This window comes from Strix uralensis, chromosome 15 (genome assembly GCF_047716275.1).
Source record: "Strix uralensis isolate ZFMK-TIS-50842 chromosome 15, bStrUra1, whole genome shotgun sequence".
Taxonomy (NCBI): domain Eukaryota; kingdom Metazoa; phylum Chordata; class Aves; order Strigiformes; family Strigidae; genus Strix; species Strix uralensis.
In genome coordinates, this window is record NC_133986.1 from 12,927,554 (window position 1) to 12,941,679 (window position 14,126).

Below are 14,126 nucleotides of genomic sequence, written 5' to 3' on the forward strand. Positions count from 1 at the left end.
AACACTGGGGCCCTTAAGTTAAATAATTCAGGTTTGGGTTTTATAAAAATCCAAAGCAGTGGGGGCTTTTCCAGGCAAGGGTAAAATTAAGCTCAACTCTTAACTTCTCTTTTCATCCATCCTTCTGTCACATTTAGAAACTGTAGGTTTTTCAAGGAAATTACTATCAGAGCTCTTCTTTTCCAAATAAAGTGTATGACAAAAATGACCTAAGGAAATTGTTTAAGTACCTCGGGGGGGTGGGGGCAGAGGTTCGGACAGATCCGCTCCCTGGACGTAAGGGAGGGAGGGAGGGAGGAATACCCCAGCGACTACCCCAGCAGAGCCGGCAGTCGATAACCTCGCTCAATCTCCAGCACAAACTAAAATCAGTTTATGGGGCCGCACCCTTATTATCCATTGCTCTGCATAGGTGTTCTTGTTTGTCATAAATGATGCAATAACTACATTAAAAACAATAACAATCATTGAGAACATGCAAAGGATTTATTTATTAATCTTTTTGTCAGTTCTCTAAGTGAAATAAAATTACAAACAACAGCCAGTACCATTTGCCTCTTTGCTTTAAAAAGTTAAACCAGTAGGTACTGCTAGAGAAAGAATGTGTCAACAAAAACAACTAGTCCCATCTTAGCCTACCATCAACTCTGTCACAAAAAAGTATTTTTTGTCTTTATTCCAAATAATGGTAAAGTCACAAAAGCATTTCTGAAAGAGATTTTAAAAGATGAATGAATGTCAAAGCTCTCTACTCTCCATATACCAACACATCATCTGACACATGCTGGAAATTCTAAGGAAATACGATAAATAGACAGTACAACAGATCTATTACTTCAACAGCACTTTAGCATTTAAGTTATTGTGAAGAATAAGATACGGAAAAATACAACAAAAATTAATAACAATTTAAAACTGACCAACATTTTGACATTCAAAATCAAAATCATAATTGACAGGGAAACAATCCTGTTTGGATACAGAGAGGTTTTTGAAACCTTCAACAAAAATTCAACATTCGTCCTAATCTTGATAATATGTCCAAAACTACAGAGATGAAACAGAGATGTTCACGTTGCACAGGGCCAAAGCAAGCGGTCAGGCCTCAGCGTTTCAAAAATAAGAGGTTAACTGCCGGTTTGTGACATGAGAGATCTCTCTCATCCACCTAGATCACAAAAAAATTATCAGTGGCAACCAAACCAAAGTATGCACTTTGTATGTGACACTGCCTGAAATCTCCAGGCATCTACATCTGTAACGCGACAGAAACGTGGCTGGTGGGCTTAAGCTGTAGGCTGCGCTTTAGTCTGTTAAACTCTCAGAGATAATAAAAAAGTGCCTATTCTTAGACCAGTAGCAAGTCTTCAGCACATCTATAAAGGTACACAACGCTGATTAAATTTCTGTACATACTTGTGACACTCCAAAATAGTAACGTTCATTTTCCTTGCCATAAGTTGGTGCCTCGCATAAAACGATCACTCAGTAAGAGAAGTACAATAACAGGTACCTCCACAGAGAAACCAGAACAATGGATTAAAGAGAAAGCTTCGGCAAATTAGTCATTTTCCTTTGAATGAGAAGAGAGAAAAGACAAAGTTTCCATTCATCAGTTCTACAGAGGTCACAAGTTAAAGTGCCCAAAACGATCTATTTTAAATATTGAACATTTTTACATGTTTAAACCTATTAATCTTTGTTTCAGGTTTTAGTTTAAAACAGTTCCACTGAGACAGCACAACTTTGCATTACAGGTAACATGCTTTAAGCAGGTCTTTTTTAAAAAATGGCAATAAACAGGAGGGGGAGGAAGGTGCCCTTATGCCAGACTTAACTCTGTAAAAGCACAGAGTTAATTCTGGGGGCTGACGATTTGTTTTGTAAACTGCTGCAGAACTCAAGTGGTCTGACAGCTCTGAGGAGCCAGGGTTCGGACACCAGCACAGAAGAAGCCGTCCGCAGGGAGCTCCAGCCATCCCCAAGCACGCTCAGACACAACCTCTGCACAGGGTACACCAGTACAAGGAGAGCCATTTCCCCATGGTGGAACTAATCCTGCGTGCTCCTGGCACGCTGAGCCTGGGATTCCACCACATCCTGAAGACTGGCTCTACTGCCCATGGCAGTGGGGGCCGGCCTTTGCACTGCCCCTGAAGAGCAGCCCCAGGCTGACTCCCACCACCCCCCCCATCCTCCTTCAGACTTCTGGAGCGCGTTTACAAACAAGAAACAGATACAGAGAATTAATACGAGGCCTAAAGCCCAGGTGGGGCTTTAATTCTCACGGGGTCTCTGCGTAAAGTCATTTCTTCCACGCTTGTAGCTCACTCGAAGGCACTATGTGACCCCTCCCTTTCAGGACAGGGTAACGACACCCGCATCCACCAGGAGCGTGAACGCACCCGGCCGACTAACAGGGCTCGGCGGCGTTGCACAACTCCTCCGGGATGTTCCAGCAACAGGACACTGCCAGGGCTCAAAAAGCACCGGCTGGGTGACACATCAGCAGCCTGATGCAAGATTTCTCTGCTCAAGTTAAGCAGCATGCTCCAACTTGGGCAATTCTGACCAGTAGAGAATCGGAAGAGCGGATCAGCAAATACAGAACCTCACCAGGGCCCACGTGAAAGAGGCAAGCTTTTATAGCATGGAAAGAAATCCAGCAAGTGTTTCCAACAAGTTTGAGGAATGTTGCCTTGGAAGTGCTGCAGCCAGCCCTCGGGAGGGCACAGAAAAAAGTTCCTGCCAATTTGCAGATCTTCTGTCTCCCTAATCTCTCCTGCAGATAAATCACCATCTCTTCCTCCAGACTGCCTTAGAAAATCTCATGCTGCTGTAAGGTTCATTTTTTAGAAGTAAGAACAATGTGCAAGGAATGGCTAAGTAATACTTTGAGCACCCATCCTCTATTTCCAAAAATGGCTGCTTGCATACACATATCCTCATTTCTGCAGAAATATCGCTGTGCTGGCCATCACAAAAGATTCCTCACAATACTGGGTAAAACAAGAGAAACATCCAGGCAGAGACATCTCCAGGCTACCTCTTCCTTAGCTGCAATTTCTACACTTTTTGCACCAAACAGTCTGAAACAATTCCTACAAAAGCTGTATTAGCCCATAGAGCCTTCTACCCAGCATTTCCCTTTTTTTTCTTTTTCCTTTTCTTTCTCCCTTTCTTTTTCCTTTTCTTTTTTATTTAATTAAACTTCCTGAGCTTCACAGATCCCTGCTGCCACACCATGACCTTAGTAACTAACATCATATCCACATGATGGCAATATAGAATTATTTAGTGTGAGAGATAAAAACCATCAATAACCAGAGGACATTACAGTTAATTAGATTCAAATTAAAGTAAGGCTTAGTAAAAGCAATTAACCCATAGAGTCACAACGTAATGTGGTGGCAAAGACATATCTGACATCTCCCAACGTCTTCAAATCAAGACTGGATGCCTTCCTGGAAGATATGCTTTAGTTAAATACAAGCTATGAAATATATACAGAAATCAGGGATAACACAGAAATTTTAGGAGAGAACCATACACACTATCTAACCAGATGATCCCAAACTGGTAATCCAAGACCAGGCTGGGCTGGCACAAAAACACGCAACACCCCACCACCTTCCGCTGCCTTTCACTGGCTGCTAGGAGGAAAAGGAACATTTCCTCTTCTCTTCAAAAAAGTTGCTGCACACCATTTATTATTTATTTTATTTAGTGGATATAAATGGATTTGCTATTTCACTGAGCTTTTTTGCTCCCCCCAGAAAGACACGCAGCTCCAAGTATCTTTAGGCATCTGTTGGGGTTACTGCTCACAGGTAGCAAATCCCCAGCTTCCACTGGATTCACCTTTTCACACACAAAACCAAGTCCCAGTGGCAAAAACCTGTAAGACACAGCACTCACTCTTCCACTGGTCACAGAAACAAAGCCACAGGGATGTTACAGAAAGCTCTGTGTGGGCGTATTTAAAAAAAACCCAAACAAAACGAGTGTTTTTTCCATGCTAGCTCAGTAAAAATATCAGATTTATTGTGCTTCACACGATACAAAAAATACAAGTCAACATCTCAGGCACAAAGAGGTCCTTTGTCTGCATTCAGAAAGCTAATTCTGTAAGCAGACGGGCAAGAAACAATCAAAGGTACTGGAAACAGCAGTGAACGTGTTTGCCTAGAACAGCACTTGCCAGGCAGGCCTGATATTTCCAGCTCTCTGCTAGTAGTAATAGATGTTTTGAAATCAGTTCAGGGATAAAAGATACAGAGACCGCCAATCTGTTTCATAAAGCTTCTTCCGATTTAGTTCTTTGACATTTCCCGATGACAAAGAGCTGTCAAGGCACTGATTGAGCAGGTTCCCACAAGGTAATTAAAGTACAGTATTTTCCAGTTACAAGAATAAAATATTATACAGCATGTAACTCGTTTTTCGAAGTTTTAAAAAGATTTTAAAAGAGCAGGCAGACAGCTGGAAAGTATTACCTCTCCCAAGGATCACACTGATAGCGGTAAGGTTACCTTTACAAACTGAACTACCTCTAGAATGATTTCTGACTGTGTCTACAAGTGCCAAATCCCCTGAATTTTTCCCAACTGAGCAGGCCGTGTGGGTAACCTTATCGCCGAGCTTCTGAACTTCCAAGAGAAAAGGTACTTTCCATACTTTTCCACACAGGCAAAGGCAGAGGGCACCTACTCTCTTAAATTTCCATTTTCTGTGACCAACTCCATAATACACAGCATGAGAAGAGTACCAAGGGTCACAGGAGGAAAACTGTTCCTCTGTATAACCTTTATTCTCCGCCGCTGTAAGAATTGAGTCATTACCAAAGAATATACTAACACACTCGACACTGTCATACACAGGTCAAAAGTAACAGCAGGAAAACCCCTGAAACTTTCATAAGTATTTCAACTCCTGGCTGCCAGTGCAAGCGACACACACTACTAGGAAAATAAAATAAATAGGTAAGTTAAGGAACAACTTGACAACGCAGTTGTCCGCACTGCCCACCTGGAAGGGACTAGCCGACACAGGGGAAGCTCCTTGAAGAATGGTTGCACATTTGGGCTTTACCCCCACAAGAGGAAAAAGGTGCAACAAGGGGAGATTAAACAATAAAAACAGCATTAGGTGGTTTTAAGGCACCACAAGACACAGGGCAAGAGCCACCTTAACTAGATAGTAAGAAATTGAGAGTTTTACCCATTTTCCATTTATAAGGCGGCACTACTCCGCAGACCTCGGCAGGATCGTTAGTCACTCGCTCACTCAGCCTACATGTGGCAACGCTACCGTGCTCGCCAAGAACAGTCCCCTTGCCCTCAGGACGACGACAGCCCTCGGCTACACTCGTGTACGTTGGGCGTTGCAGAGGCCACCCCGCAATCCAGCGGCATCGAAGTGTTTCTCTGCAGTTCGTACTGGCATAAGTATCACCTAGAATCAGCAGCTTCATCAAGATCAACACCCCCCACTCCACTGCTGCCCAGATTGGCAGGGTGAGAGCCAAGCACCCTCCCCCTTCTGCTCCTTAATGTCAAACTCGAGCCAAATCATATCACCCTCAGCTCATATTCCAAACGAGGGACTTCCAACGTCAGCTTGGTTTCCTTAATCACAAAGCATTTAACACACCGGGAAAAACTATGGACATACACACACGCGTGCTGAAGTGGATTTCTGGAACGACTCCAGCAAACACAGGATTTAGGAGCACTTTTCTAGGTACAAACACATCTCTTCCTGCAAGGACTGAATTTCACAAAGAACTGCTTTGCCCACTGGCCTAACACCAGCAGTCGTGGCTTTTGCACCGATTCTCTGGACTGAGCGTGCCGCAAAACCATACGAAATACCTGACCAGCAGAACTTAGGCATAAGAGCTTGTATTTTCTAGCAAGATTACAGGCAAGGATGTGGGCAGAAAAGGCCTCTTCCAGGACTGAGGGAAGGAGATGTGGAGCTCATATAAATGATGCTGATAAAACAACCGGAATCAAGCATGAGAGCTCACCCACCAGTTCGGGCTCCTGAAGCGCCAGGAGCACCCCCAAAGCACTCGAGCTGAGCCAAGCTGAGCCGAGCCGCCTTGGTTAGGGGTACAGCTGGCTGGAGGGTTTATCGCCAAGACTGGGAAAGGAGATGTCACGGCCAAAAGCCAGTCCTAAATCGTTGTTAAATCCCCAGGAAACAGTAATTAACAGCGCCACAATCCCAGGAACAACATCTTGAGACACAGCCTACGGTTTCTCAATTCTAGCACCGGTATCTGTTGCAGCGAGGCCAGAGCAACGCGAACCGCGGGTACCGCGCGGTAAGTCGGCGTTTTCCCTGCCGGAGCCCCACGCGCGGTGACCCATCGCCTCGGCACCTCCGCGGAGCCGCGCTGAGGAGCGGCGCATCCCGCCACAGGCAGCGCCGCGGCGGGCAGAGCCCCGCGGGGAACCGGGAACCACAGCTCGGTTGCGGCGGCCTGCTGGCCACGGAGCGGCGAGGGGCCGGGGCGGGAAGGGGCCTGGCCGGGCCTCGGCGGGAGCGGGCGGCGGCTCTCACCAGAAGAAGGTGTTGGTGCCGTCGTCGTAGACCTCGGACTCGGTGCTGCGGCGCAGGCCGGGGCCGTCCCTCTCGGCGCCGGGCGGCGCGGGCCGCTCTGCCGCCGCGGCGGGGGCGCCGCCGTTGGGCTGCGGGGGCTGCTGCTCCTCCAGGGCGGCCTTGCCCAGGGCCCCGCCGGGGCCCCGCCGCTCGCTGCGCCTCATGGCGAGAACGGCCGCGGAACGGCCCCACGCTCCCGCCGCTCCGCCGGGCTCGGGAGGGGGGTGAAGGGGAGGGGGGGTGAGGCGGGGCGGGGCGGGGCACGTCCCCGACGCGACCCCACGTCGGCGCGGAGCGGCCGCGCAGGCGCAGAGCGCTCCCGAGGGAAGGGCGGGAGGGGTCCGAGCGGGGCGTCTCCCGTTGCTGTGGCAACGCAACCGGCCGCTTCCCGCTGCCGCCGCCGCCTTTCTCTCACGGGACGGAGCCCCTCCGCCTCCGCTCCCTCACGGAGGGACCCTCGCCGCCCTCCTGTTGCCTCCCGCTGGCGGGAGCCCCGCCGCCGCCGGTCACAGCTCCCTCACTGAGCAGACGCGGCCGCCTCCCGCCGCGGTCTGGGCCCCTCCGTGCCGGAGCCGTGTCCTCCCCCGGCCTCGCCCGGCTCCAGGCTCTCCCCCCGCGCCTGCCGTGGCTGCCTCGGGTAAGAGCCGAGGCTGAGGTGCAGGCCCCGGCCCGAGGGGGAGGACCCACAGCACGGCCGGTGCCCGCGGCCCAGGCCGGGGCGCTGACTTCGAGACACAACACGCTTCCAGACCCGTTCCGCTCAACACCAGCACAGCCGAAAAACTTCAGCAGTCCCTGCGCGGCAGGATGGGGTTTCCATAACGCTGCAGGGTGGGAGGAGGGAAGCACGGCTGGGTGAAAGCGCACCAGGAATTTACGCTGACAGTTGAGGCGCCTGTTTCGCCACAGCCCGGGAGGGAGCAGCCCCAGCCCTGCTGTCAGGAGCTCCCATGCGATGTTTGGTGCGTGTGCCTCGAGATGTGAAACCTGGAAATGTCTTTGTTGGAGCTGGCAGGTATTTGCTTAGTCTGAGGAAAAAAAAAAAAAGACGAGTATGGTGTTTCCTCTTTCCAAAAAAATATGAAGAAGGGGGAAAAAATGAAGAAAGAAAACTGTCTTTTCAGCTGCGACTGGACAGCGTTATGCTATGAGTACGTAAACCTGCCATTTGAAAACTAGCTGTATTGTAGCAATATTGGATGCTAAAATTCTGTCTCTTTTAGCAAAAGTAACCAAAGAACTGTAATTAAAGAAAATAGCTTAATTTTATACGCACTCGCTTGAACTCTTCAGGGCCAGGTGCTCTTTGCCTGACTGTAGCGTGGCTTTCAAGTTAGTCCCAGCCCCGTTACTCCCCTTCCTTGTGCGATGAAACACCAAACTTTGGCGTCTGCGAGAACACGAGTGTGTTGTGCTGGCAGAGGGTTTTGTTCCCACGTGGAGGGTCTGGCCGGGGCTGGAGCCACCTGCTCGCGTCTTGGGGCGCACACTGAGGTGTGTCCTGCGGGACACGCGCCGGTGCAGGGTGTGGGTGCTCCTGGGCCCTCACGCCTGCTGTATCCTTACAATTCCTTAGCCCCGCTCGGGGGATCTCTTCCTGCAGCAGAACTTCCCAAGTTATTCTTCTGAAATCCACACCAGGCCAGGCCCTTCAAGCAGAACAAATCCCCACGGCGCTCCCGGCCCGCAGGCAGGGACACTTTTCTTTCTGGCAAGGTGCTGGGGCCCTCCTGCCAGCGCCGGCAGCACCGGGAGATGCTGCAGGGAGGGAAGGGGAAGCCCCGCGGCAGCAGAGCAGCCAAACCCAGGGAGAAACGAGAGGAAACTTTTACGTGACTGCAAATAAATGAAGTGGCCACATGATGGCAGCAGCCAGCCGGGTCAGCCGCAGGGAGCCCGGGGTTCAGCGGTTGCCCCAAACCACCAGCTCTGAACCATTTGTATATGAAAGGAGCTTTGCTGTGTTGGCAGAGCCACCCTTCTGCTTGTTTTCTCTCTCAATTAGTAAAGACAGCTTCAGCTGTGTAATTGCCAGCTCTGAGCGAGAAGGATTTAACCAAAAATTCCACAAGAAGTATTTAACCAAAGATTCCCCGAGAAGGTGGAATACTCCTGCCCTTTGAGGAAAAAAAACCCAACAAAACCACAGTTCTGCAGATATATAAGGACACTTCTGGCTGCTGCACCATCCCCTACCAACCTGAAACACTCTCTCCTGACTGCCCCACTGTGTTTTATGAGACCTGGAGGCACTCAGCTCATCCCAGGAGATGCCACCTCCCCTTGCAAAAGCAAAGGCTGAGGTCAGGCAGTTTCTGTCCCAGCAGGGAGCATCCTCCACATCTCGGTACAGCGCACGTGGCCTTCGCCAGTAGCCATGGGTAATAACTGTGCTGGTAGCTATAGGTACCCATGTATGGGGACAATGACAAGGTTTTGAAGCTTGGTCGAGGGAGACTTTTTGAGAATTTAATCAAGATGACCTTGATTAATGATCAGAAATTCATAAAGAACAGACTTTGATCTCCAGACCCTCAAAAATAAACAGAACATCCTGGACCATCAAGAGAATGTCTGGGATTGTGTTGAGGATGAGTTATTTGACAACCTGGCAAAGGGACTAATTGATTAATTAACTTGGCAATGAAACTAACTTTGGAGTATCCTGACAGTGAACTGCCTTCATTATAACACTAAAAAACACACCCCCAGGTCAAAAAGCCCCCTGCCCAGGTTAAGACCCTTCCCCTGAGCGTGTGTAGGAGTAGCACCATTATGTAAGCCGTATTATCGGTGTACGTTCATCACTAACCAATCAGTATCTAATAGGCATGTTTGGAAAGTACTAACCCCTGATTTTTATGTATAAAAGGAGCATGAAAACCTACTGTTGAGGTGCTTGATTTGTGGAAAAGTCCCCCGAGCACCCAGACCTGAAACAATATCCATCCTGAGTGTGTCAAGATTGGGCTATTGAACGCCGGGCATGAATCCTCTTTTCGGGTAACAATCTCACAAAGGAAATGTGAACAAACTCTTTCGGGTGCCCCTTTCCCCTCGCCCTATAGCCATGACATGTGCAAAACATCGAAGAAAAACCACACAGTACTCACAGGGCAGCTGAAGATTCGGCTTTCTGCAGTCACGGCGAGCGCTGGGTCAGGCCCAGGCCTCCCGGAGACTCGCGGCTTCTCCTCTCCCCATGTCTGCTGACACGGGCCCATCGCTGCTGCTTTGGGCCTGCGGGATGGGTCGGAATTCCCCAAGGGAGGGAAATGCTGATACCTTGGGACTGAGGTCACGAGGGGAGTCCAGCGAAGTGTCTTCAGCAAGCTGAGCAGTGGGGGTACATGGGAGCAGTCCCCAGCACCTCGGAGCCCCCCGCACTAGCAGGTGGCAGCACAAAAAGCTGTTCCCTGTGCCTGGAAAGGAGATTTACTCCCTTAATCACCCAGACTTTTTAATTACAAGCAGGGCTTCATTCCAAACCACATCCTCTGCTGTGATGCAGCAACTGTAGCTCCAGGGATACAGCGGGATCTAACAGGGTTTGGGTGTAAATGCCCCGGTTTTACCCGAGGATGCAGGCAGCCGTACGATGGCACTGGGCATCACAGCGCTCAGCTTTTCAGAGATGCTCCCTGGCCGGACACAGCCAGAAGTAGCAGCACAAGAGGCCAAAAAAGTACAGCCACAGCAGACTTTGCAGCAGAGGCCAGAAACTGGAGGTGGAAAGCACAGTTTGGACTTTAGGAGATGCTTTTCCTGGCAGAGCGTTGCTGCAAGAGGTCCCCCAAGGAAGGGGGAGGAATGTCTGTCAGCGGAGGCTTTCACAGTGCAGCTAGGCAGAGCCATGATGAGCAAATGCTGGCCAATCCCCCCACCCCAAGCAGGAGGCTGGAGACCTCTGGGGCCCCTTCAGGTGGCGTGACGGGGCTGCCATGGCTCCCAGGCGGAGCGAAGCCTCCCGGTGCTTTGACCCGGAGCAGCACCACATGGCAGAGCCAGAGGAAGGCGACGTCACCGCGCCATCCCCTCCAGAGCCAGCTGTGGGTGAACCTCCCTGCAGCACGCTGGCTGCTCCTCTGCCTGCCTTAGTCTCCAATTTCAAAACAACTTTTGGCCAAGAAAGCGAAAATTTTCCCAACCAGAACCATTCCTGCTGAACACAGTTGGTGGTGCTGGATGGCGGCAGCTTGAGTGTTCAGACCCAACATACTCTTCTCACCAGGCTCTCGGTTTCTGACCAGCTTGCTCATTAGTGCTGTTTTCTGATAGGATTTTTACTGGCTGCTGAGAAACATAGACACTACAATCAATCCCAAAGCCTAACAGGTTCAACCAGTATTTGTCAGACTTCATACACTGGTTCGGCATCGCTGGCCTCTGTTTGGAGCTTGCCTTCCCTCTCTTCCAACAGCAGGTAGGATTTGAGCCTTACATTCATTTTCTCCAGCCCATTTCATTTAGAAGTTTTTCCCAGACACTTCTGTCTGCTTTTGACTGATGTTGTCAAAATGAAGACAGAAAGAAAAAGTCCTAAATTCTTTTCTTTTTTTTAGTTTCCCCACCCATTTTGTGCCGCTTGTTATACAAACTGAATTGCGATTTCCTGTAGTAGCTGAGGGTGTCTCTAGTGCTGGGCTCTCAGATGAAGCTCAGCAGCCAGCTCCGGTCTTTGTTGGAGCAACAACATACCTGGGCAGGATGAAGCACTGCTGCTTCAAATCAGGTCGTGAGTGACATAAAGGTGGTTCAGGGAAACGCAGCCCCGCTAACCAGAAAGTTGCAGTTTGGTGCTGAAAAACATCTAAACAACCTCTTCTGAAGGATCTTTTTTCTTTCATGTCCTTCTAGCTAGATACAGAGGAAGGCAATACCCTTTAAACTCTTCTCCTGAAAAAAAAAAAAAAAATCCATGACCCTGGGAACTGAAAAGAGCAAATAAATATTTTAGCACCATCGTGAATTAGGGATGTTTGCACACAGGATGGCCTTAGGGCACTGGAAGAGAAGCTCCCCATCAGAAGGCATCGCTGTCAGGAGGGGTGCAGACAGGCATCCTCCGTCCAGCTGAAGCGGTTTCATCCATGAAAGCCTTCAGCGGTTTGCTCCCACTTCTCGGGTGGGAATCACCCCCCTTCCGGGATTACCAGTCAAGGGAGGGCTCCTGGAGAGCTTCGACGGCAGCTCGCCCAGCGCAGGCCCAACCGCTGCCCAGGGCGGCTGGAGCCTGTTGGGCTGACGCGATGCCCCAGTGGATTAGGACGGGGACACGTGAGCGGCCCCAGCAGCAATAAACAGCGGAGGGTGATAATATCTGAAATAATTCCAGCTGCTTACAAAGGGTTTGTGTGGTTGCAATACCTTGGCACACGTATGAACCACAGCTCCACACCACTTCGTGTCTTAAGCAGATTTCTCACCAATAGAGAGGAAGGTACATCCTCTCCCTCCCTGATTTTAGTTTTTCCACGCTGCCGTCCTCACCACCAGTCCCCCAGGAGCCATAAATGCTGAGATGGTGCATCGCAGGAGGGGTGTCTGGGAAGGAAGGTACTGAAAGAGGAACACCATCAGTGTGGCCACCTGCCTCGCTGCAGAAGGCACTAAATCTTGCCTAGGGAAAGCCAAATTCCTCCTAAACAGGAGAAGGAAAAGCACAGTCTCCTCCAAGTGCCATGAGCGATGCTGCGGGGGTCGGATACCTTGGACAAAGCCAGGCTGCGGGCCCAGACTCACCTTCCCCCTGGGAGTTTTTGGGGTTGCTACTGGTTGCCCACATTTGATGAGCCAGCCTGGCTGGAGAGCAAAGTCCTCCCACTCCTACTCGGAAGTTTGCAGGAGGAAGAAACAGAGGTGCAGGTGGAGCGACAGGGCTGTCCCACCTACACATAACCCCGTTTCCGTTTAACCCAGCAGTGCTCACGTTGCAAAGGCCTTCGCTCTTCTGGCAGGAGGTGTGGGAAGCACCCTCGATCCTATCTTACGTGGCTCCACTCTCTCTGCAGGTGAACACATGCACGCTCTCCCCACCCGCGGGCAGCTGCTGGTGATAAAGAGAGTTTATCCCCCTGGCCAGCCCTGCAGATTGCCCCGGGGAGGCTAAAGGTCTGCCCGCTCCTTCCCCTGCTCTGCTCCTGATTTCACACACAGCAGGAAATTTGGAAGGCAACTATTTTTTTTCTTTTCTTTTTTTCCCTCTTTTTTAAAATTCACAGTCTGATTCAGAGTCTGTTCATGGCACTTGGCGAAACCTCAGAGTGATGTTGGCTTGACTGGGAACAACGCTCTGGAAGTGTTGGCTGCCTTTCCTGCCGGGATGCAGCCACGTTACCCCCCAGGACTTGCTTTAGTTTAGAGCAACCCTCAGCAACGGTGTCGGAGAGCACAGGGCAATCCAGAGCAGTTATTGGCCCTTCTGCTATACCCAGGAAAGGCAGCTCGCCTTACCTTGGAGACTAAAGCAACAAAACCCCCCAGAAAACAGATATAAGGAGAGCTTACACAATACAACCTTTTCACTCACTCTTTCTGTAAAAAGAGAGTTATACCCTGCTCCAAGCCATAGCTCCAGATGGATAAAGCCTTTATGAACAAAACCAGCGCTCAGTGATTTGGTTACAATTGCCAGCGGGGCCGCAGCCCAGCAGCCCGACGCAAACACCGTCAGGAAAGCAGAGGCTGAAGCAATCGTACTCTAGTAAATCACAGCTACTTAGAAGTGACAAGATTTTAAGGAGCAGGGAGGCAGGAGGGCTCTGCGGTCTGGAGGAACATTCCGAGCACACTTTGATGCTCTCCTCTCCCACCAGGAGGGAGGGCATACTTGCTCTTATGGACAATAAAATACTTACAGATGTTCCCATCATCGCTGGTGCCAAACCCTGACGCTCTCATGCAACAGCACCATTACACATGGGAAAAAACCCCACATGACTTCCAGTGCTGTTTTTGCCAGCCAGCGAGGCATGAAGAAAGGATTTCTCCATCTCTCTTCAGTCCTTCCAGGCAGACAGATTTTCTCTGAGGTTCACAGAAGGGTTTCCGAAGGCCACATAGGGAAACCAAAGTGGTGGAGAGCAAACCAGGCGGCTGTCCAAGGCAGGGAGGAAGAGGGCTGCATTCCAGTGGAGAAACCATGGAGCAGCCTTCTCACTTAGCTGGAAGCTCATGCCTTGCCTCCTTCCCTCATCCTGGCTGTTAACAAACTCACCCCTGGCTCCATCCCACCCGCTCTCATGGCCGGTGCTGCTCCCACCCCCGACCTCTCACCCGCAGTCTCCTCCGCGCAGCCCAGACTTCACCCTGAGGTTCAGGCAGGTCAGGCACAGCTCAGCTTTATTTTCTCTTTTTTGGTTTAATGGGTTTTTTCCCACCTCTTAAGAAAGAGTTTATGCTTTCTAGGGCTTCTGCTAATACCTCCTTCCTCTTTTTGGCCCATTTGTGACGCCTCTTTGGTAATGTTCACATCCTTCCTCTTTTTGGCCCCTTTGTGACACCTCTCTGGGGATGTT

The 14,126-nt window shown here is 50.2% G+C and overlaps 1 protein-coding gene across 3 annotated transcripts in view; it reads right to left on the bottom strand.

Moving 5' to 3' along the window:
- Positions 1–6,833, bottom strand: part of PTDSS2 (phosphatidylserine synthase 2) — a 42,724-nt gene extending 35,891 nt beyond the window's left edge. Inside the window, exon 1 of one of the 3 annotated variants that reach the window (XM_074885050.1) lies at positions 6,571–6,833. In XM_074885050.1, the coding sequence (XP_074741151.1) occupies positions 6,571–6,773 (203 nt within the window). In that variant the 5' untranslated portion in view covers positions 6,774–6,833. Of the gene's footprint in view, positions 1–5,220; positions 5,471–6,570 lie in introns of those variants that run through there. The other 2 variants (XM_074885052.1, XM_074885054.1) reach the window with 2 other exon arrangements.
- Between the last annotated feature and the right edge of the window lie 7,293 nt (positions 6,834–14,126).